The sequence below is a fragment of the Schistocerca serialis genome, chromosome 8 (genome assembly GCF_023864345.2).
Source record: "Schistocerca serialis cubense isolate TAMUIC-IGC-003099 chromosome 8, iqSchSeri2.2, whole genome shotgun sequence".
Classification (NCBI taxonomy): Eukaryota; Metazoa; Arthropoda; class Insecta; order Orthoptera; family Acrididae; genus Schistocerca; species Schistocerca serialis.
In genome coordinates this window covers 298508103-298529674 of record NC_064645.1, presented here as the reverse complement: position 1 = coordinate 298529674, position 21572 = coordinate 298508103, and the positions used below count along the sequence as shown (strand labels likewise).

Sequence of the window (21572 nt, the reverse complement as noted above, 5' to 3'; positions counted from 1 at the left end):
TAACACAGCTACAAATATGCTTATAATAGCATTCACTACATCAGTTGCAATGCTTAAATCGAATGATATGTTGGACAGACTAGGGGAAACTGTTACATATTTTGATACGGACACTGTAGTATACATTGATGATGTTAGATACACGGTAGATAAAGAGTGTATGTTAAATGAAAAAACAAATGAGTTAGAAGATAATAAATGGATTAAAACTGGGCTTCAACAAGACCTGAAAATTATTATTTGATAAAAATGGTAAAAGCACTGTAATGAAGGTAGAAGGAGTCACTTGAAATTTTAAGACTACTCAAAAGTTGAATGGAAAAATCTATGGTAAGATTAATTGAGAATGAAATGAAACAAAAGTTACAATTAGGGTACAATCAAGTAACTAGACATGTAAATACTAAAAATTTAATCAACAAGCAAGTTAAGAAAGAATTCTCATTTCATACGATAAAAGAACAGTTCTAGAAAATTATGAAACAGTACCATATGATTTTAAATTTCAGTAATAGATTTTTATTCTACATAAATGAAATGCTTACAAAGAAGATCAGCAATGCTAGCATTATTAAACTGTTTGAAAAGATTATGAGGATAGAAAATTTCAAATATTAGCGATAAATATAACCTAAAAATAGCTTATTAGATGTAATTTGTTTTTTACAGTTAATATTTAATTATTTTTATATGTGATTCAGTGTTACATGGCCATGTAACACAACATTTGATACACCAAAATTGTCTTTTTAAATTAATTCTAGTTATCTCGAACGGCCTACTGTTTTCAACTAAAATTTTAGTGCACTCAAAATTGGCTTAAATTTTTATGCATAGTAGTAAGTGGCTATGTTGAGTGCACTAGGCATATTTGTAATGGACAACTTTTTTCATTAATTAATTAAATTAATGAAATTATATCATTTTATACAAATATATATTAATTTAATCAATTGAATTAATTCATAATAATGCTTGTGCATTAAAAACATGCTTAGTGCACTCAGTGTACCCACTTACTATTCTCAACAGAATTTCAGGTTTACCGATAAGTGATGTTTCAGATATTGACTGTCTCCTGAATCTGAATTTATCAGGAAAATTGTCCCATTGCACAGCTCGATGCTTTAAGCAAAAGGCTAACACATGATCATGCAACCCATTGAGTGTGAAAGTATTGTTACATGTACTACTTTCATCCTTCTTAGTGTACATGATCTTCATTGGCTGATCCTTACATAGTATTCCACAGTATTGTTCGATTTAACAAATATTCTGGAACTGGTGCATGGTTTTGACCATCTGCCAAACATGAAAATAACTTTCCATTACCTCTAGTAAATAAATTAAAAGAGCACCACTAACCTTTCCAGAGCATCTTTATAGAACTTCACATTTTAGCAGGCTTTGCACTGCAATTAAAAATACTGTAGAATATAGCTCAGCCACAATTTTGCCTTAAATGACTAAGTTCGATTTAACTACTCTTGCATAGTTGGCTAATCATTTGCAGGCAGACTATCCTGCTACCTCAGGACAAAGTTTTCCAGGCTTGAGCAAGGTTTTAGTTAACAATTTTCAGGAGAAGTGTTGATGAGATATCCAGAAATGAGATCAGAACTGTTGTACGATTGTATTTTTTAATGTAGCGGAAGTGGATGTAGCATTATTACAATTGTATGAAGACTATTATCTACAGAACAAGATGTCATTAGTGTTTGCAGTAGAGCTCTTGGGGTGCTATCCAGAACAGTCATGAGAATTCAAGTGGGATTTTGAATGTTTTATGCAGTGAAAATGAGTCCATCATTGCAGTAATCTCATAAATATTATCTGTACATAAATATGTTACTAAGATTTCCTGTATTACTCTTGAGGAGATATCTAGAATTTTAATCAAATGTTTCTCGCAAACTGGCAAATATCTTTTCGTGCAGTATTAAAATTTTCAATTTTATTGTTTTCTTCACAAAAATCAGCAGAAATATTCAAATTTAGCCCAGAGAACTGTGGAATTACAGCATATCTACCAAGAAATTTTAAATTATATATATTTCTCAGAAGCTGCATGCCAGCTTGACCAGACTCTAATCCATGGTGGATAGTGGGATAATCTCGTGAGCAGTAATTCACCATTAAAATTTCTATGTATTAGGCCATTACCAAGAGACACACTGCCACTGTAAATAAAGAACATGTGTCTGAACAAGAAGTTCTGCAGCATGTGTTCATACCCACAAACAAGGACGGGCGTGAGTCGTGCTTCGGTAACTCAGATGGTAGAGCACTTGCCCGCAAAAGGCAAAGGTCCCGAGTTCGAGTCTTGGTTGGGCACACAGTTTTAATCTGCCAGGAAGTTTCAAGGACTGTTTAGCTTATCAATTTATAGTAATGAGCATCACCTTCAACATGTGCACAATGTTCCATGGAGATCAGTTTCCTGCTGGGAACACCATTGTAATATATACATTTAATAGATACATGTTTTGTAGTTACAGTGAGGCTGTGATCTTGTTTACAGGGACTCTGATATATCAAGTACATTAGAATAATCTTTCTTCACATAATGAATACAATCTGCAGAGCTGACACTTGCCTGTATTTTATTTTGTCTGCTAACTTATAGCGACATGGATACTTCACAGTCCAGTAGCATTCTCCTGTGTATTCTGTACTCCTGTAAGCATTCTGTTCTCCTTACCTTGTACCTAGCTCCTATGTCCACCTTGCATGTTAATCTGAAGAAATTTGAAGTAGAGGTGCATACTTGACAAATATGGCGAAATATTGAGTCTTGTTTCATATTTTATTGTGTCCTTCAGTTATGGTTCAGTGATGTGAAATGGAATACAAGTCAGGCATGCTTAGTACATCTAGTGAAACTGATACATAACTATCCTTAGCATAAAAAGTCCATGCAGAATCAGAGTATAGTTCAAGAAGTCCAATGGCACCTTGATTCAAGAACAGCGTTATTTGTTGCTTCTAGTCATCCTTAAAGTTTCGAAGAATGGCGAAATAGGAGTAAGACATATTCACAATCTGTAAAGAAAGAAATGTATTTTATTAGATATCTATTCCACAAATGTTCTAGGATTCATGTATTTCACTAAATAAAAATAGCCACAAGTAGTTGCTACATAATTGTATAACATACTTGATAAACAGTCTATTATTAATCCATTAACTTCAACTAAGTATATTGCGTAGTAGAAATACAATAGTTATAGTTTATTTAACAAATTATTTGCTTGTATCTCTTTTACTTCATAGTATGAACTTAAAATTGTCTTATATGGTGGCCTTTTTTTTTTAAAAAAAAAATAAGGAGACCATTACTACAATATGTTTAATGGAACAGTGTGTTCGAAAATAGTCTTAATATGATATTGGTCGTCTTTTGAAGATTTGATCCAATCTTTCACGTGGAAAACTGGAAACAGAGTTAACATTTTGTTCTATAAATATTTCATACTACTTTTAACATGATAACAGTAGCATGAATATCCACAACTTGCCTCACTTGAACTTCTCTCTCATTATAGCTTCAAAACTGTTAAGTGATCTCACAGCTTTTGTTCATACTGATATCTAGTAAACATATTTCCTTCACAACCTTTAATTAAGAGAAACCACTTGCTTTCTTTGTAATGGGTATCAGCATTAAAACCAGAAATGACATAGGAGCATAGTTGACAACATCCGTGTTTTTCACAAGCATAAATGCTAAGGGACCGAAAAGAAAATTTGTGATGTTTCAGATGAGGATCAAGTTGGCATTATGAAAGACAATAGCATATTAACACTGATAATGGGGGCAAAAGTTAAGAAATCTGAAAACAGTTTCGTGAGATTAACAGCTAGAAGAAAGAAATAGAACTAGCGTTATACAACACACTTGTCAAGTTGCAGACAGCTGGACCAGAGAAGGTAGGAACCAGAGCCATATGCCAACAACACTATCAATACAAGAGGGCTCATCATTATCTCCTTTAAAAAGTAATTCTTATTGTTCTACTACTACCTGTTTTAAATAGAAACTAATTTTCTGCTAATCTGTGGAATTCTCATTCTAGATTCCTCAAACAGATAACCGTTTCCCACTTTACAGCCAGCAGCAGCTACATAGAGGACGTGTAGTCGTAAACTACATATGCAAGTGATGTGTATCACTGCATTGTTAAGGTCTGATTTTGGTTGCAAAGTCGAAACCGATTACCTGTTGAACTGAATTAAAAGGCAGGCAAGACTGAGACTTTTATAGTTAATTCAGATACCAAAGCTACTGGTTCCTACCAAGGGTCAAAGAGACTTTACTTCACGAATTTCGGCTTACTAATCAGGTAACAACAGTCAAGCACATTCAGAGTGACTGTGTGAAACTTCGAGAGCCCGATACACAGGGTGAAAAGTGATGCACTCGGATTTCGTGGCGCGGTTCCTCACATACTAGCAATAAAAAAACTATCTCCCACAAAACTTCGTCTTGCGCATATTTGGGGGAGTAAATGGACGTTAAGGGAAGCGGCCTTGCCGCAGTGGTAACACCGGTTCCAGTCAGATCACCGAAGTTAAGCTCTGTCGGGCTGGGCTAGCACTTGGATGGGTGATCATCTAGTCTGCCGAGCGCTGTTGGCAAATGCAGTGCACTCATTCCTTCTGAGGCAAACTGAGGAGCCACTTGATTGAGAAGTAGCGGCTCCGGTCTCGCAAACTGACGTACGGTCGGGAGAGCAATGTGTTGACCACATGCCCCTCCACATCCGCATCCACTGACGCCTGTAGGTTCAGAATGACACGGCGGCCGGTCAGTACCGTTGGGCCTTCCTGGGCTGTTCAGACAGAGCTTAGTTTTTAGATGGACGTTAGGGATTGGCAGTCTGACAGGTCTGTAATCACATGTACGGTAAGTAGCTCTGTCAGGGGATGGCAGTAGTGCTATGAAGTTAATGCAGTGGACAGTGTTTTGGGTTAGCATGCAGGAGGTCGAGGGTTCGATACAAGGTCAGGCATATTTCTTTTCATTTGCTAAAAGTAGTCTACGTGGTGCGGTATCTGGCGTCTTAATCATCATAGAGCGATTATAGTGAGCCTTCATCAAAGCAGTTGCAACTACGTACTACGAACATGGAAATGGAAATATGAGTACATTCGTTTTCATTGGTGAGCTTTTAAAGAAACATTTGGCATGTCATAATTGTGAATTGTGTCTCACCGCTACATCTAGTAGATTCTAAACTTGTTTTGTTTGTACCCGAATAGTCCTAGCGATTAATACTAACAATTATTCTTGCCACATTCTCATCCATTACATTTCGTTAGGGCCTTACGTCACCAGTAGGGCTAGCAATGTGCTTTGCAAATAATTTCGATGGGGCCATTGGGGGAGGGTACACAGAAAACAGTTATGGAATCTAGGAGATGCAGTGGTGCGAAACAATTCGCATCCACGACAAGGTTTGTTTAAAAGCTGACCAATGGATATGATTGTACTTCCATTTTTGTATTTGTAGGGAGTAACTGCATTTTTTTTTTTTACAAAACCCACTATAATCACTGTATGTCGATTAAAACGCCAGATACCGTACCACGCAGACTACTTTTAGCATACAAAAACAGATGAGCCTGGTCCCAGCATCGAATCCTCGACCCCCTGCACGTTAACCCAAAACATTATCCACTGCACCAACTTCACATTATTAATGAATTTCCTGACAGAGGTAGTTACCGTACGTGTGATTACAGTGTTGCCAGATAGCCATTTACTGCCCGAAATACGTGCAGCACGAAATTTTGTGACAAACATTTTTGTTTTGCCAGTATGTGAGGAACTGTGCTGCGAAGTCCAAGTGCACGAATTTTTCTTCTCGCTGTATTTCAATTTCATAGAGAATCTGAGCCTATTACTAGGTATAACAAGTCTACAAACTTGTGAGTCGAGTAAAAGTAAACTTTATTATTAAGTAATCAATAACAGTTCACTTGTTTCGATACGTCACGGTCATAGAGAAAGCCTGTAGATAATGGACACAACATATGATGTCATCACCAAACGAATGGATGCAAATGCTGTTTCACCACCTAAATATCAGTGGGAACTAAACACAGTGGGCAGATTACTACTCTCCCCTTAAAAGAGACCACTGACGGTTTTGAAACGCCGTAGGTGGTGTAGAACTGGAACTATTCTGTCTTTTGGTCTTCCTCCACTTACATAAGGCACGGCAGGGAAGTCGTGTGTGTGTTTCCAGTCAGTTGTATAGAATCAGCGCAGTAAGATGAGTCCACGTGGAGGCGTGACACAATGGAACTATTGTTTTTGGACCTGTGCGTGCCCACACCAGAACTGAAGTTGCTCGATTTGTTGGTTTCAAGCAGTACGACATATCAGGAATGAATGATGTAACGTTCGCAGCCTTGTCACAAGGCGTAAACAGTGGTGGTGAAAAAATCCTAACCGATAGGATCCAGAGACAAGCGTCACGTCTTGTGAAAGACAATCGGTTTCAAACCAAACAGGAAGTGCTGCTGTCAGTGAATGTCTGCCCATCTCAACCAACTTTCAAACGAATATAGACAGGGAAACTGCAAGCAGTGGACGTTTGGACTAGTTTACCTGGCGGAACGCCACTGATCATACAGCAGACAAGCCTGGTTCGTTGGAACACAGAGATTAAGTCGTTCTGAGTGGCAAAGTGAAGTAAGCCGATTTGATTTTCTCTCTGTCTTGTATGTTCAACAGAGAGCATGTTTTATTAGGAGAAAGCTTTATTTAATGGAATCCATTTGCTTGCCTCTGTCCATGGCTGTTCAAAAATGGTTCCAATGGCTCTGAGCACTATGGGACTTAACTACTGAGGTCATCAGTCCCCTAGAACTTAGAACTACAAAACCTAACTAACATAAGGACATCACACACACTCATGCCCGAGGCAGGATTCGAACCGGCGACCGTAGCGGTCCCGCTGTTCCAGACTGAAGCGCCTAGAACCGCTCGGCCACCACGGCCGGCCATGGAAGTTATTGTCCTATGATACGAATCTGAGGTACGAATACAGATTTCTGTAGGTCTACTTTCTCCAATGATGTCATGCAATAGTGTCAAAATTCTTCCTGACTCACGCCCTCCACTACCGTGACAATACAATCGAAGTATCTCACTATGCTAAGTATAGAATCCAAGATGGTGGACCTAGTCATTTTCCCAAACTTTAAACTAGCGGTAAATTAAAAAAATCCCAGTTAAAAACGGCACAATATTCTAAAGATCCTACTTAGGCTTAAGCTGGTACAGTCTACATGATTGTCAGACCACTTGTGCTAAGTTTAGACTAAAAGAGCGCTCTTGCCCTACCTTTAAAATGATGGAAAATTCAAAACTTCAAGATGGACACTTACCCAAAGTGTAAAATGGCGGGAAATTCTAAAAAGCTCCAACCCCAATTGCCTTATGTTTAAAATTGTGACAAACTGAAACATCCACCTGTGCTAGAGGGAAATCTAAGCAACTGAATGATTAATTCTTGAACAGTTCGTGCAGTGTGTGCAGTAGAGCATGATAGGAAAGTTATTTATTGAAACAGTTCCTATAACGCAGTTGGAGTGGATACCTGCTTATATAACAGTTGTCACGATGTTTAAACAATTTCTAGCTTATCTACTCAAATATACCGGCAACTTATTTGTTCAAATAATGACGAAATGACGTAGCGTCGGTAGCAGTAGGGCTACCACCGTCCATTCAGCAAGCAGATTCACGCTCACCACGGCGGCTCCTGGCACTATATTCATGCAGATGGAACTATAGCCCTCTGGTGGGTCCAGTGCTGTTAGGCGGTAGCACAAATTCAGCTCCATCGACTGGTTGAATCCTAGGCCATATTCACAGGCTGACTTACTCACAGTCTATCACTCTAAGTTTAGATCTAGGGAACTGCTTTCAATTATAATCCAGATGAATTTCTAATGCTACACGATTATACACTTAACCTTGCTCCAGTTTTAGAACTGGACAGCAGCATACCCAGACGTGGTGCAGACAATTAAGCTAGAGGACAATAATTTCCAGAAGTAAAATGACTTCAAAGTTTATAAAGATCTGTGGTTGTTACCTTTGTATAGCTGTACGAGTGAGGAAAACTATTGTAAATAATTAAGACTATAGGCAGTGTAACTATTCCTTTTGTAGAATTTGCGGTCTGTGTTGGTTCTCGGAGAATTTGCCTTTTAGATAGGTGTTAAATGTCCCTGCATAATAATATTGCTAAGGCGTGCTGCACCCTACAGGCTGTGTATGGTATAAACTAATGGAATTTGGCATCTTTACTGCAGTCTGATTAAGAATTTTTACAGGTAAAGCCACATTCAGAATGTGGTTCAGCAACTGTGGTTTTCCATAGTTATCAGTCTGACGTAGTACAATCAAGGACGACAATCGCTCAGTTTTAGCAAAGCAACAAATAATATATACATATGTTTCACAATAGACGGCAGTATTATTGTAGAACTAACACAGATTTTAGCTGCAGGTCGGCGCTGATGCTAACGAAAATTTAAAAATTATAATTACGCAATGTGTCAGAATATATGATAACTTCAAAGAGTTGTAGAATGGTCGTCAGCGAAATGATACTTCATGTGCAAACACTCGTATATTCCAAAATGCATTCTAGGGCACTTACAGTACTATAATGGCATTTCATTAAATTTGCAATGAACGTTCTTGAAAAAAAGTTGGAAAATTACGAATGTGACGGTCCAGACAAAGGTTTTTACATCTACTGCCATGTAAATATGACACGATAAGAACATTACTCCCTCAACAGACTTCGTTAACAAATGCACCATAGTTCATGCATATTTCAACGGATTATTTCCTATGAAAAGCGGGTAGTAAGGAAGCTGATACTTTTGAACTGGATCTGCCAGAACTAGCGAAATACGACTTTCAAAATCTGCGTGACACTTAGGGCAAACCTTACTTTCTCCCATGGTCAAGCGCCTTTGAAGGCAGTTCAAGAGCTTCAAGATGTGGCACCTAAAATTTCCATAAGTGTTACATATATAACACCCACATCCTTCTACAAAGGGGGACAGTTGAATTTCATTATAACTGTCTTAGTTGAAATTACTTTTCAGGCACAACTTACATAAAGTTTTACGGAAATAATTTATATATATATATATATATATATATATATATATATATATATATATATATATATATATATATATATATATATATATATAAAGATTTATGCGACTAATACTAATGAGTGTAAATTTTTACAACATAAAAATTTCAGCTTCCTCTCTTTGCATAATTGTCGACTGAATTGCCGACTGTAAAAATATAAAAATTAGAAATAAAGACATAAATTTAGTTTACTTGAAAACTAAAGCGTAATAACAAATGGTTGCATTGTAAAGTAGTTTTAGACCCATTTAAATTAACAGTTGTGATTACCAATTTTCATGGTTCAAGATCGACGTCGCTAAATCTCTGATTTTTGCTGGAGGACGGAAGATGGTAATATGCTGGGCTCAATGAAGGACAACTTGGGTGTAAGAACACCGGGTGTCTACATCATTCCCTGTGAGTGTGGAAATCAGCATATTGTACAGACGCAGCGTTGCATCACACAACGCCTCTCTGAACATGAGAAGCGTTCGCCTCGGACAAAAGGAAAAATCTGCGGTAGAGGAGCACAGCCTCAGTGAAGAACACACGTTTCAGTTTGAAGAAACCCAGAGGCTTCAGAGAGCGAAAGGTTTCTGGGACTTTATTATTAAAGAGGCAGTGGAGAGAAAGGTCAGTGATAACCTGGTCAACCGGGATAGTGGCTTCTATCTCAGCACCACGTGGAATACAACATTATCAAGAGACCGCACCGATGGAGACAGGTCGGTGGCGGAAGATGTAATAAACAGGCCGCACAGAGACGGTAGGACCCGGCGCCAGCACCTCCCCCCCCCCCCCCTCTCCCCCACCACCCACGCCATTTTACTGGCAGCTGAATGGCCTGACCGGCACTGAGGATGCGGAGAAGTCCGTGGTCCAACGGCTATAAAGATCCGGAAGGGACGTGAACCCGAGACTTTGCCCGAAGATGGAAAGTAATAAATTTGCTGAAACGTTGCCGGAGAACAACTCAATGACTCGGCTGTCGGCCCGAGAAGATTGTATCATCGAGATTCAAAGAGAATGCCTGCTTTGTCATATGTGGACAGTTTTGTTAACCGTCAGTTCGTGCTATAGACAAGCCACAATCTTCTTTAACGCAAACCCAAACTAATTTAGATATTACATTTAACAGATGAAGTTTCATCATGAGCCTCATATGTTCTCGCAAAATTACAGACATTATCTCTATATGTCTCCAGTAGGTTAGAGACAGTTGTCTGCTGATAACTGACGAACTGCCTCCTTTCAAAGTCTGTTATTTTCGATATTACTGGTTATTAACACCACCTTAATGTTAGCAGATGAACTGAAAACTACAGGCGGCCAAAGGATCAAGTGTGTAAGAGGTAATCAGAAATTACGCTCCTGCCTAGAGGCCGACAATGGTCAACTGTTGGATGAAGCTGCTGCAAGCTGTACCAGAAAATTTGTCTCTGAGTCCATTCATTCCATGATCATAGATATACATATTGATAATACCAAATCTGAGAGTTCTATCTGTAAAGCTATACAATATCATTGCAATTACAGAGGAAAAAGAAAAATGTTTAAAAAATTGCAGTGAAATTGGATGTGTGTATGCCCTTTACTGTGTATGACAATTCCATTTTGGACTGTCGCATTCATCCCTACAGGTGATGCCCCTTTTCACACACCTTCGTGTTTGACGTGTTATAGGAGGATAGCTGCCTTTGGTACAAGACTCTAACCGTGCTACAACGATTCGAGAGTGTACATAGATCAGAGTAACGACAGTCTAAAACGAATACGTGCAATCACAGGACTCCTCCTCGCCTTTGTTACCCACTACGTCTGTATCACACCAGTGGATGTGGAGCATTAGTTATGTGCACGTGAACAAATGGAGCATAAATTACAGTGGAAAGCTGTGTCAAACCAGCCAAAGTGCAAAATCAAAAACAGGTTTTCGCAGGCAGTATTTTTCTTATTGCTGGTATCTGACTTATGGGCATAAGGCCGTCTTTCTCTGCCTAACGTTTCGTCATCCAATGCCTGAGATGTCATCAGATGTCATAACAACTCAGAAAGCTAGCACAGACTCAAACAAGCTCAACAAGCCGAACTGTTTACATACACCCACGCGAATGGCGCTTTGTGACGTCATCAGGTCGCTGCCGATGATCGCGGGGAGCGTCTCGTGGAGAACAGTTGGCGCCGTTTCTTTTATGTAGTGCTAATGACACTAGTTTGACTAGCTTCAATTCTTCTTGTTTTCTTTTGAAATTGTTTTTATGCTTTCCGATTTCTATGGCCGCTCTGTTCATCATACCACGGTAATTGTTAGATCCAGCTATAACAAGAATGTCAGAGAAACGCATTTGGAAGTTTTCTGGTCATAGTGTATGCTCTGCTACTGTTGATTTACCTGCTTTGCCCAGGCGACAACCGCTCTAGTGGTCCTTAAGGAGGGTGCTAATGCTTCTATTTGTAGTTCCTGTAACACTTGATCGCTACCGAGGGGCGGGCGCAGGTTCTTTACAAGAGCATATAAAATCCCTTACTCATGTAAAACCCAAATGAACATAGAAACTGCAAATAGATATATTAGCACCCACCTTAAGGAATACAGGAGCAATTGTTGCCCGGGCAAGTAGAATAATTCAGCTGTAGAAGATATACGCTAGAAGTAGAAAACCAGCGCGCTGTGGTCTCAGTAAGATCTAATAGTTACAACGGTAGGATAAACAGTGAGGTCATACAAATTCAAATGCACAAGAGCAACTTCAAAAGAAGACGGACTGACGTTAGATAAGTTCTGGATCTCTGAGATGAACACAAAAAACAGCGCCAACTCTTGCCCCATTACAACATCAGCAGCATATTTCAGCGCGACTCTGCGATGTTAGGCTGTGGTCTCAGTGGCTCCGATAGCGGTGGATTCCGCCGACGACCGATATCGGCTGAAGACAGCCAATCTTTCCGCATCAGTACGCCATTAGGTGCGGGATCACACCTTAGGCGATCTCATCGCCGGATCGTAAAGCCTTCGGACCACAAACGGTGAACTTCAAATCAACTTCTACGGTCAACTGGTTCGATGTTTCCATACACTAAATATAGAGCGTGAGAAACTGATACGTTTACTCAAAGAAAGACTTTGTGGCACCCTAAAGGTAAAAAATTCATAATCGGTAATAGATGAGAATCTATGGACTGTAATCGCAAGTTTATTGGAAAAATGTTTGTTGCAAATTTTAGGTGTAAATTACAAACTCAAACAGTAATTTATTCAAGTCAGAAGGCTAGCGTATTTACGCTTATAGTTACTGTAGTGGGTCTTTTTAGGGCTGTGGTAGGTTGGCATTAGTGTCTACAAATTATTATCTCAGCTTAGAAGCGTAGTGATTCTGTTATGTGATGTGGTTTCTAAATGCGGTGTGCGATAGCCATGTACTCGTATTTCCACTTTTCAGCACTTTAGGTGCTCGGAATACCTTATGCTAAATTTTATGCTTATCGTTCATACGTATGCAGAATGAGTGTCATTAGACGTTAATTGACGTAGTTTTGCACAACATTAAGCAAATACAGAGTAAATACAGACTGTTTGTAACTTAATTTTCAAGGTCACCACGAATTGTCTCGAGTCGTAACAGAACGCTTATCTCGTCATGTCATGTACTCGTAAAACTTGTTTGGTTATGCCGATAGCTTGAGGTACAGAATTCGCCTGGTATTTTCGAGACAGATATAGCTCATTCACATGTGTCCGGGGTCTTTTTAATAGCAAATGCCGCAATGCAGCATTAGTCTGCAAGCACACAGACGTCACAGACGTCATGGCATCCATCCCACCCTAAAGGGTTAAAATCTAATCTACTTGATACACAGAATTTGTACTAACCTAACGTATCCTAAGCTCTCGACCCAGCCAGAAACTGACGAAGGAAATCGGATTTACTTTGACCACGTTGTCGGCTGATGTTACCTGCTAAACTATGGCGACCGCGTCTGACGTCGTTGTCTTTCTGTGTCGTTAAAGACTCTGAATCTGTTTTCAGCACTGACAGACGAAACGTTAGGCAGAGAATTATTTCTTGGATTACCACGTTATGTTTGTAAATGAGATATCAGCAAAGAGCAAAATAAGAGTGTCGTGTAAACATTATGATGAAAGAACATAGTATTATTATTTGCTGAGAAACAAAAGTACAGAAGGTTGGACAATGAGCTACAGGTCACCTTGAGTTCCCTACTGTTATCAGAGCCTGTGAAACGAAGAAACAAAAGTAGGATGTGAACTACTTCGTCGCATCTGGTACACTTGCAAGCAGCTTGGACAGAAACCAAGTTGTTGATTAGAATTTTTGTGACAAATCGCTTAAAAATTGCTCAAGAATGCAATGCTGGCTCGCATACTAGATTGCTTTATGCTTATCAGAAGGGTGAGTTTAATATCCCATCGATATCAGTATCGTTACAGATCGCACTGACATGGATACAAAGCGCCAGTCAACTAGGTGAAGGAATCATACCACCATTCGTTCGAAATTATGCATTTGAGGTTTTGAGCGATGGTTTAATAACCATGTTAGAAAAGCGCTACGTTAACAAAGAGCACTTCATCTCACATTCAAGAGAAGTAAATGCCTAGCTGACAAACAAAAGCTGAACGAAGCGAAAGTGAGTGTAAGGAGAGCAATGAGAGAAGCGTTCAATGATTTGGGAAGTAAGACGTTGTAAACCGAACTCAGTAACAACCCTAAGAGAATGAGAGACGAGATACTGGCAGAAGTAAAGCTGTGAGTGCCGGGCGTGAGTCGCACTTCGGTAGCTCAGTTGGTAGAGCACTTGCCCGCGAAAGGCAAAGGTCCCGAGTTCGAGTCTCGGTTGGGCACACAGTTTTAATCTGCCAGGAAGTTTCAACCCTAAGAGATTTTGGTCGTACGTAAAATCAGTAAGTGGGTCAAAATCATCTATTCACCGGCAACGAAACGAATGATAGCACAGAGAAGACCGAAATACTGAATTCGGTATTCCGAAGTTGTTTCACCGCTGAAGATCACAGCACTGTCCCTCCTTTCAATCGTCGTGCGAACGTCGAAATGGCAGATATTGAGATAACCGATTGCGGAATTGAAAAGCAGCTACAATCGCTTAGTAGAGGAAAGGCGTCGGGACAAGATGAGATACCTATAAGATTCTATAAAGATTAGGCGAAAGAACTTGCTCCCCTTCTAGTAGCAATTTATCGTAGATCGCTTGAGCAACGAAAGATCCCTAACAACTGAAAAAAAAAACGCACATCATTCCCGTTTTAAAGAAAGGACGTAAGACAGATCCACTCTATTATAGACCTATATCGTTGACATCAATCTGTTGTAGGATTACGGAACATGTTTTATGCTCAAGGATTATGACGTTTTTTGAAGATGAATATCTCCTCTATAACAGTCAACATGGGTTCCGCAAACAGAGATCCAGCGATACTCAGCTCGCTCTGTTCCTCCATGAGATCCACAGCGCAGTGGGCAACGGCGCTCAGATTGATGCCGTATTTCTCGATTTCAGGAAGGCATTTGACATCGTCCCGCATTGCCGTTTAATGAAAAAAGTACGAGCTTACGGAGTATCGGAGCAGACTTGCGATTGGATTCAAGACTTTCTTGCACATAGAACTCAATACGCCGCTCTTAACGGAAATGACTCGATAGATGTAAAGATAATACCCGGAGTACCATAGGGAAGTGTGGTAGGATCGTTGATGTTCACAATATATATAAACGATCTAGTAGAAAGCCTCGGATGCTCTTTAAGGCTATTCGCAGATGATGCAGTTAACAAAACCAAAGTAGCAACGGCAGAAGGTAGTAAGAATTTGCAGAACGAGCAGCAGAGAATTGATGATTGGTGCAGGCTCTGGCAGTTTACCCTGAACGTAAATAAATGTAGCATACTGCGCATACATAGGAAAAGAAATCCACTACTGTACTGCTACACAATTGATGACAAACAGCTGGAGACAGCGTCTGCCGTAAATATCTAGGTGTAACTATCCAGAGCGACCTAAGTGGAATAAAAAGAAATTCCTCCCGAACAGGTCATGAAGGCCCAACGGTACTGACCGGCCGCCGTGTCATCCTCAGCTGATAGGCATCACTGGATGACGACATGGACGGGCATGTGGTCAGCACGCCGCTCTCCCGGCTGTATGTCAGTTTCCGAGACCGGGACCTTAAGTGGAATGACCACATAAAACAGATAGTGGGAAAAGCAGACACCAGGATTCATCGGAAGAATCTTAAGGATCTGTAACTCATCCACGAAAGAAGTGGCTTATAAGACTCTTTTTGCCCTATTTTTGAGTATTGTTCATCTATCAGGGATCCCTACAGGTATGACTGATAGGGGAGATAGAGAAGATCCAATGAAGAGCGGCGCGTTTTGGCACGGGATCGTTTAGCTGACGAGAGCGTTACTGAGATGCTAAGCAAACTCCACTGGCAGATGACACAAGAGAGGCGTTGTGCATCACGGAGAGAGTTACTATTGAAATTTCAGAACAGAACTTTTCAGGAGGAGTCGGACAACATGTTACCCCCCACCCCCCAGTACATCTTGCATATTGACTACGAGGAGAAAATTTGAGAAATTAGAGCCAGTTCAGAGGCTTACCGACAATCATTCTTGCCATGCACTATTAGCGAGTGGAACAGGGTCGGGTGAATCAGATAGTGGTACCGAAAGTACCCTCCGAAACACACCATTAGATGGCTTGCAGAGTATGATGTATATGTAGATGAAATTAATAGGAAACCTTGTGGAAAAGTCTGACGGTAATACAGCGATCGTATGTGCATCTCTAGCAGAGCGATGCAATACTACCTGCCTGATTTTATCTTAAGATATATGTCTAAAGAGAGCAGAACAGCGTTAAAGCATCACGACGTCCACGTTCTGTCCTCTGCCAAATTTTCAGTGCTGTTACTGAACGACCCATTAGCTCCCACTCCTCATGTACACCACGTACATTTGCACTTTACTGCGCATGTCAATTTCTTCATATGTCGTTTTGAATAGTTGTCTTTCTCATTCATCCTAATTTTTGATCTCAGAGTTGTTTCCTTCATGTATCATGTCCTTCTGCAGGATAACTGGCAGCGGAACAGCGCCAGAAACTTACTACATTGGTATGAGGTCGGCTCACTTTGATGTCTTTGTCACCATATTCGACTGATCTGAACTCGATGGCACGTCACGCTTGCATCCGCAATTTACGACGATTTCACAAACATTTGGTATCACGTATCTAAGCGTTTGCGCGATCCATGCCAAGCAGAGTAGGAGCTGGTTTGGTGTAAAAGATGGGCCAACGGGGTACTAAGCAGGTGGTTTTAATGGCAATAGACGTGGGAAGTGGTTAATGGACTATCATATCTCCAATTTTCCCGTCCTTTTCCCGTGAGCTTTCATCGGAAACACGTTAACAAACCATTATATCACTGCGAGTAGATGTTGTAGCACATTACTAACGAGCATTCTTCTGGAAAAACGATATTTTGTCTACGGAGTGCGTGATTGATTCTCTTTTTAAATTTTTTTGTTTATTTATAGGCACAATCACATGTTTATGACACAGTCATAACCGGTTTAGGCCATACAATGACCGTTGTCAAACGCATGAAGCTGTATTAAGTGTATGCCTCTTTTAGCATCTGAAGATGGTCATTGTTTGGCCGAAACCGGCTATGGCTGTGTCATAAACATGTGATTGTGTGTATAAATAAACAAAAAAATTTTACAAGACCATTCTTCTCTGAGAGGTTACCGTCTGTTCTGTCAGAACGTGTAACTATTGCGTATTTCGCTTACATCAAAGCATACCTACATAAATAATCAGTGTTAGTTAAATAATGATACTGTTATCCGTCACAGAAAATATATATTTCTGATGTCAATTGGTTGGTCTTTTTATAAAACTGACGCAGTTGTGACCCTAAGTTCTGTTACCTCTGATGATAACCATGGAAAATACCAATCTGCCGAGTCGTATTCTGCGGCTTTACCCGTGAAAATTGTTAACCAGGCTTCAACACAGATTGGAGATTTAGTTAGAATAATCCTCATACAGCCATCTCAAATGTAAACCCTCCAAAATCCAAGAAAGATCGCAAATTCCGCATAGAGGATGGTTACGTTGCCCGAACTCTGAATTATTTGGAATGATTTATCTAACTGGCGCAGATATAGTAACCATATATAATTATAAGCATTTCATTCACTTTATGATGGGAAACAGCGATCCTCCAGCGCCGGCCGAAGTGGCCGAGCGGTTCTAGGCGCTACAGTCTGGAACCGCGCGACCGCTACGGTCGCAGGTTCGAGTCCTGCCTCGGGCATGGATGTGTGTGATGTCCTTAGGTTAGTTAGGTTTAAGTAGTTCTGAGTTCTAGGGGACTGATGACCTCAGAAGTTAAGTCCCATAGTGCTCAGAGCCATATGAACCATTTTTGCTTCTCCAGCACAGCAACCTACATCCTGTCTGGGCATATTGCTGCCCTGTCCTAAAATTGGAGCAAGGTTAAGTCTAAAATCGTGTAGGTTTGGAAAGCTATGTCATATATCTGAACTTTGAAGCAATAATGTGTTACTGAGAGTTAGTCAGACGGCGAAAACAGTGCGAATTTCGACCAGTCGGTGGCACTGAACTTACGGTATCTTCTGACGTCAGTGGATCTCGCGACGGGCCCTCGTAAATTTCACATTGAGCCTAATGCCAACGGTGGACCGCGGTCGATGGGATGCAGCACAGCACAACACAGCACGGCACGGTTCCGTCAGCCTGCTCGGGCGGTTGACGCAACACTGACCGCCCACTCGTCGGTCAGCGGCAGTCCTGACAAGACCTGACTGTCGTAGCCTCGCATCACTTTGTGATTAGTTAAACAAATATAAGGCTGATATTATATTTGAAATGAGAAAACGTTCCTACTCCATCCCACAACATAGAGAGTAGTACAAAAGGGCAGTGTCCGTCTTTAACAGTGCCTGTATAGTTCGATGCAGTATTCCTTCCAGACCGACGAATTACATTACGAAATGTATTCGCAGTTTTCGAATGCGATTGTACGACGGTTACACGATTTACTACAGCGGCCGTCAAGAAAATAGCCTCCTCAAGGGCATCTTACGGCCTTCGAGCATTGCAGTTAATGATAATTCTAGATCTTAGTACAGATTCCGAAAAAGTATAAGACTTCTACTTTAGTCTAGCTGCTACAAAAAAAAATTAAACACTACTGCCACAAGAAATTTTGAAACAAAAATATTTTTTTTACTTCAATCTGTGGAATAAAAATAACCACTGACTTAGTTTGACAGAAAATAAAATAACAACATTCTCAAAGTTTACACATGCATGTGACACGTATTTTATAGTGAAAACGTAAAAGTAATCCCAGACAATAAATGAAATCCCCTAAGTGGTATGAAACTGTTCCGACGGTGTAGTGAAAAACGTCGTTGTTGATGAATACACGTTCTGTTGGACCTTGTAGATAGATCCAGCGAGAAAATGGTTAAGAAAACTATGAAATTAATTTTGGTAATGTCTACATCTACATCCATACTCCGTAAGCCACCTGACGGTATGTGGCGGAGGGTACTTTGAGTACCTCTATCGTTTCTCCCATCTATTCCAGTCTCGTATTGTTCGTGGAAAGAAAAATTTTCGGTATGCCTCTGTGTGGGCTCTAATCTCTCTGATTTTATCCTCATGGTCTCTTCGCGAAATATGCGTAGGAGGGAGCAATATACTGCTTGACTCCTCGGTGAAGGTATGTTCTCGAAACTTCAACAAGAGCCCGTACCGAGCTACTGAGCGTCTCTCCTGCAGAGTCTTCCACTGGAGGTTATCTATCATCTCCGTAACGCTTTCGCGATTACTAAATGATCCTGTAATGAAGCGCGCTGCTCTCCGTTGGATCTTCTCTATCTCTTCTGTCAACCCTATCTGGTACGGGTCCCACACCAGTGAGCAATATTCAAGTAGTGGGCGAACAACCTACTTCCTTTGTTTTCGGATTGCATTTCCTTAGGATTCTTCCAATGAATCTCTGTCTGGCATCCGCTTTACTGGCGATCAACTATATATGATCATTCAATTTTAAGTCACTCGTAATGCCTACTCCAAAATAATTTATGGAATTAACTGCTTCCAGATGCTGACCTGCTATATTGTAGCTAAATGATAAAGGATCTTTCTTTCTTTGTATTCGCAGTTCATTACACTTGTCTACATTGAGATTCAATTGCCATTCCCCGCACCATGCGTCAATTCGTTGCAGATCCTCCTGCATTTCAGTACAATTTTCCATTGTTACAGCCTCTCGATATACTACAGCTTCATCCGCAAAAAGCCTCAGTGAACTTCCGATGTTATCCACAAGGTCATTTATGTATATTGTGAACAGTAACGGTCCTACGACACTCCCCTGAGGCACATCTGAAGTCACTCTTACTTCGGAAGACTTGTCTCCATTGAGATACAATTACTGTTTTGCGTTATGTACGAAAGCACTTTCCTTACAAGAGATTCCGTGCTCAGCATCGCGTGACTACTTTTATGCCGTTGCCAGTACTTCAGTTTGAACTGCTCCCTTTAATACGACCGAGAATATCCGCTACCTCCCGAAAATGGTTTGTTTGCAGCCCTTACTGAGCCTTCGTCACTGCAGCCATCACGCATACAAATGTAACTGTGAGTATTTTCTGCCCAATATTTCCATTAAACTCGAGTGAAATATAGTTTTGAGTGTGGTTTTGTGAAGTCCAAGTTTTATCGACGTATTCTACGAAACTATTACCCTCTGCGCCCAGTAAGCGCATTTAAAAGAAAACTTCGTTCTTGCTGATATAGTGTCTCAGCATTCTCTAAAACCTTTTGTCCATCATCATACTTTCTGAATCAAAAACCACATAAAAGGGTAAGACAAAGAACAGAAATGTCTGAATCAGTATAATTAATGTTTTAATTGTGATCACTTTGTATTATCCTAACCATCGGATACTCTCTTCTGTCGCAGTATCGAAGTACAGTTCTGTTCACTACCTTTTTGTGAAAATAGTCAGAATCCGTAGCTTTCGCTTTTATTTGTATCCCTTTGTTGGAGAACCAAAACATGTGCTCACATATAGGGATATTACAGAAGTTACTGGACTTGTAATACGGAGTACAGTCAATTCGAAAATACCACAAGGTTTTGTTGCCATTTTATGAACTTGCGCAAAATTTATATTATTCCTGGCTTCACTGTTGGCAGGTCAGTAAAATATAGTCAGCACGTTCGATACGACAACTTTAGATTGTTTTCGAATGGCTTCTCGGCCTGCACGCACACCAAGTGGTGGCCCTTGCTCCTGCATTTTGCTCGCTACCAAACATACGCCAGTGCACTGTACCACAGAAAACTCAAACGATACGATATCACATCGGAACAAAGAACATTTAGCTGTTGCTGACTTACTGCTGTGTTTAATGTACATGCGGAATCAAAGCTATGTCGCGTGGAATCACAGCGCTTATCGCCGCTCGACTCCAGGGATAGGGTGTGATCTTGTGGCGTCTAATTTCGTGACGGCCACTCTGGTAACGTATGAAAATTTGTGTCCGACCGGGAAATAGATATGTAACTGACTTTGAGGTAGGGAAAATGTTTATGGCTTTGCTCGGCTCAAAGAAGGGATGGTTGGTAGGACTCATCCTGAGATACCAAGGAAATTGTTGAACCATCATAATGGGCAGCTGTTACCTGTGTCGCCATACTGTGGAGCTATCCACCCGTTCATTAACTCAATAAATGTCCCTATTCTATCCCACTACACGCAGTGGTAACTGAACATTGAACACAATAGGTCACTAGCGCAATTGACTTTTTGAATTAAAAAATGGGCTGTTTCTAATTTCCCATCATTTTAAACTTAAGGCATTATTCCATTCTGCATTATTTTTAATTTCCTGCAATTTTAAAGATAGGGCAAGTAGGCTTTCGGATTCCAAACTTATCAAAGTGCCCCGGAAACGACACAGCCTGTTGCAGCCTTCGCACAAGAGGGATTCGTTTAATTTCCCACTATTTTAAACTGGGATTTTTGAGTTTACACCGTTTTAAAAGTAAGAAAAGCGGACTAGGTCTGCTACTTTGGATTCTATACTTAGCAAAAGTGACCTACTGTTGTGACATTAGAGGAGTTGCGGGAGAAGTGGGAAATATCTGACATTTTTACATGACATTATCAGAAAAATAAGTCATCATAAATCTAGCAGACAATAGAGACTGTACTTTTATGCATAAAACCCCATTAATTTCCTTTTAACAAGACCTTTTTATGAATTCTTGTTGACTATAGTGGAAGGACCGTTTTTCTT

General features: G+C 40.3%; 1 protein-coding gene across 1 annotated transcript in view; it reads right to left on the bottom strand.

Annotated features, from left to right (window-relative positions):
- Positions 1-2953: 2953 nt before the first annotated feature.
- Positions 2954-21572, bottom strand: part of LOC126416376 (odorant receptor Or2-like) — a 35806-nt gene continuing 17187 nt past the window's right edge. The window contains exon 3 of the mRNA XM_050084054.1: positions 2954-3042. Within this exon, the coding sequence (XP_049940011.1) occupies positions 2986-3042 (57 nt within the window). The 3' untranslated portion in view covers positions 2954-2985. The remainder of the gene's footprint in view (positions 3043-21572) is intronic.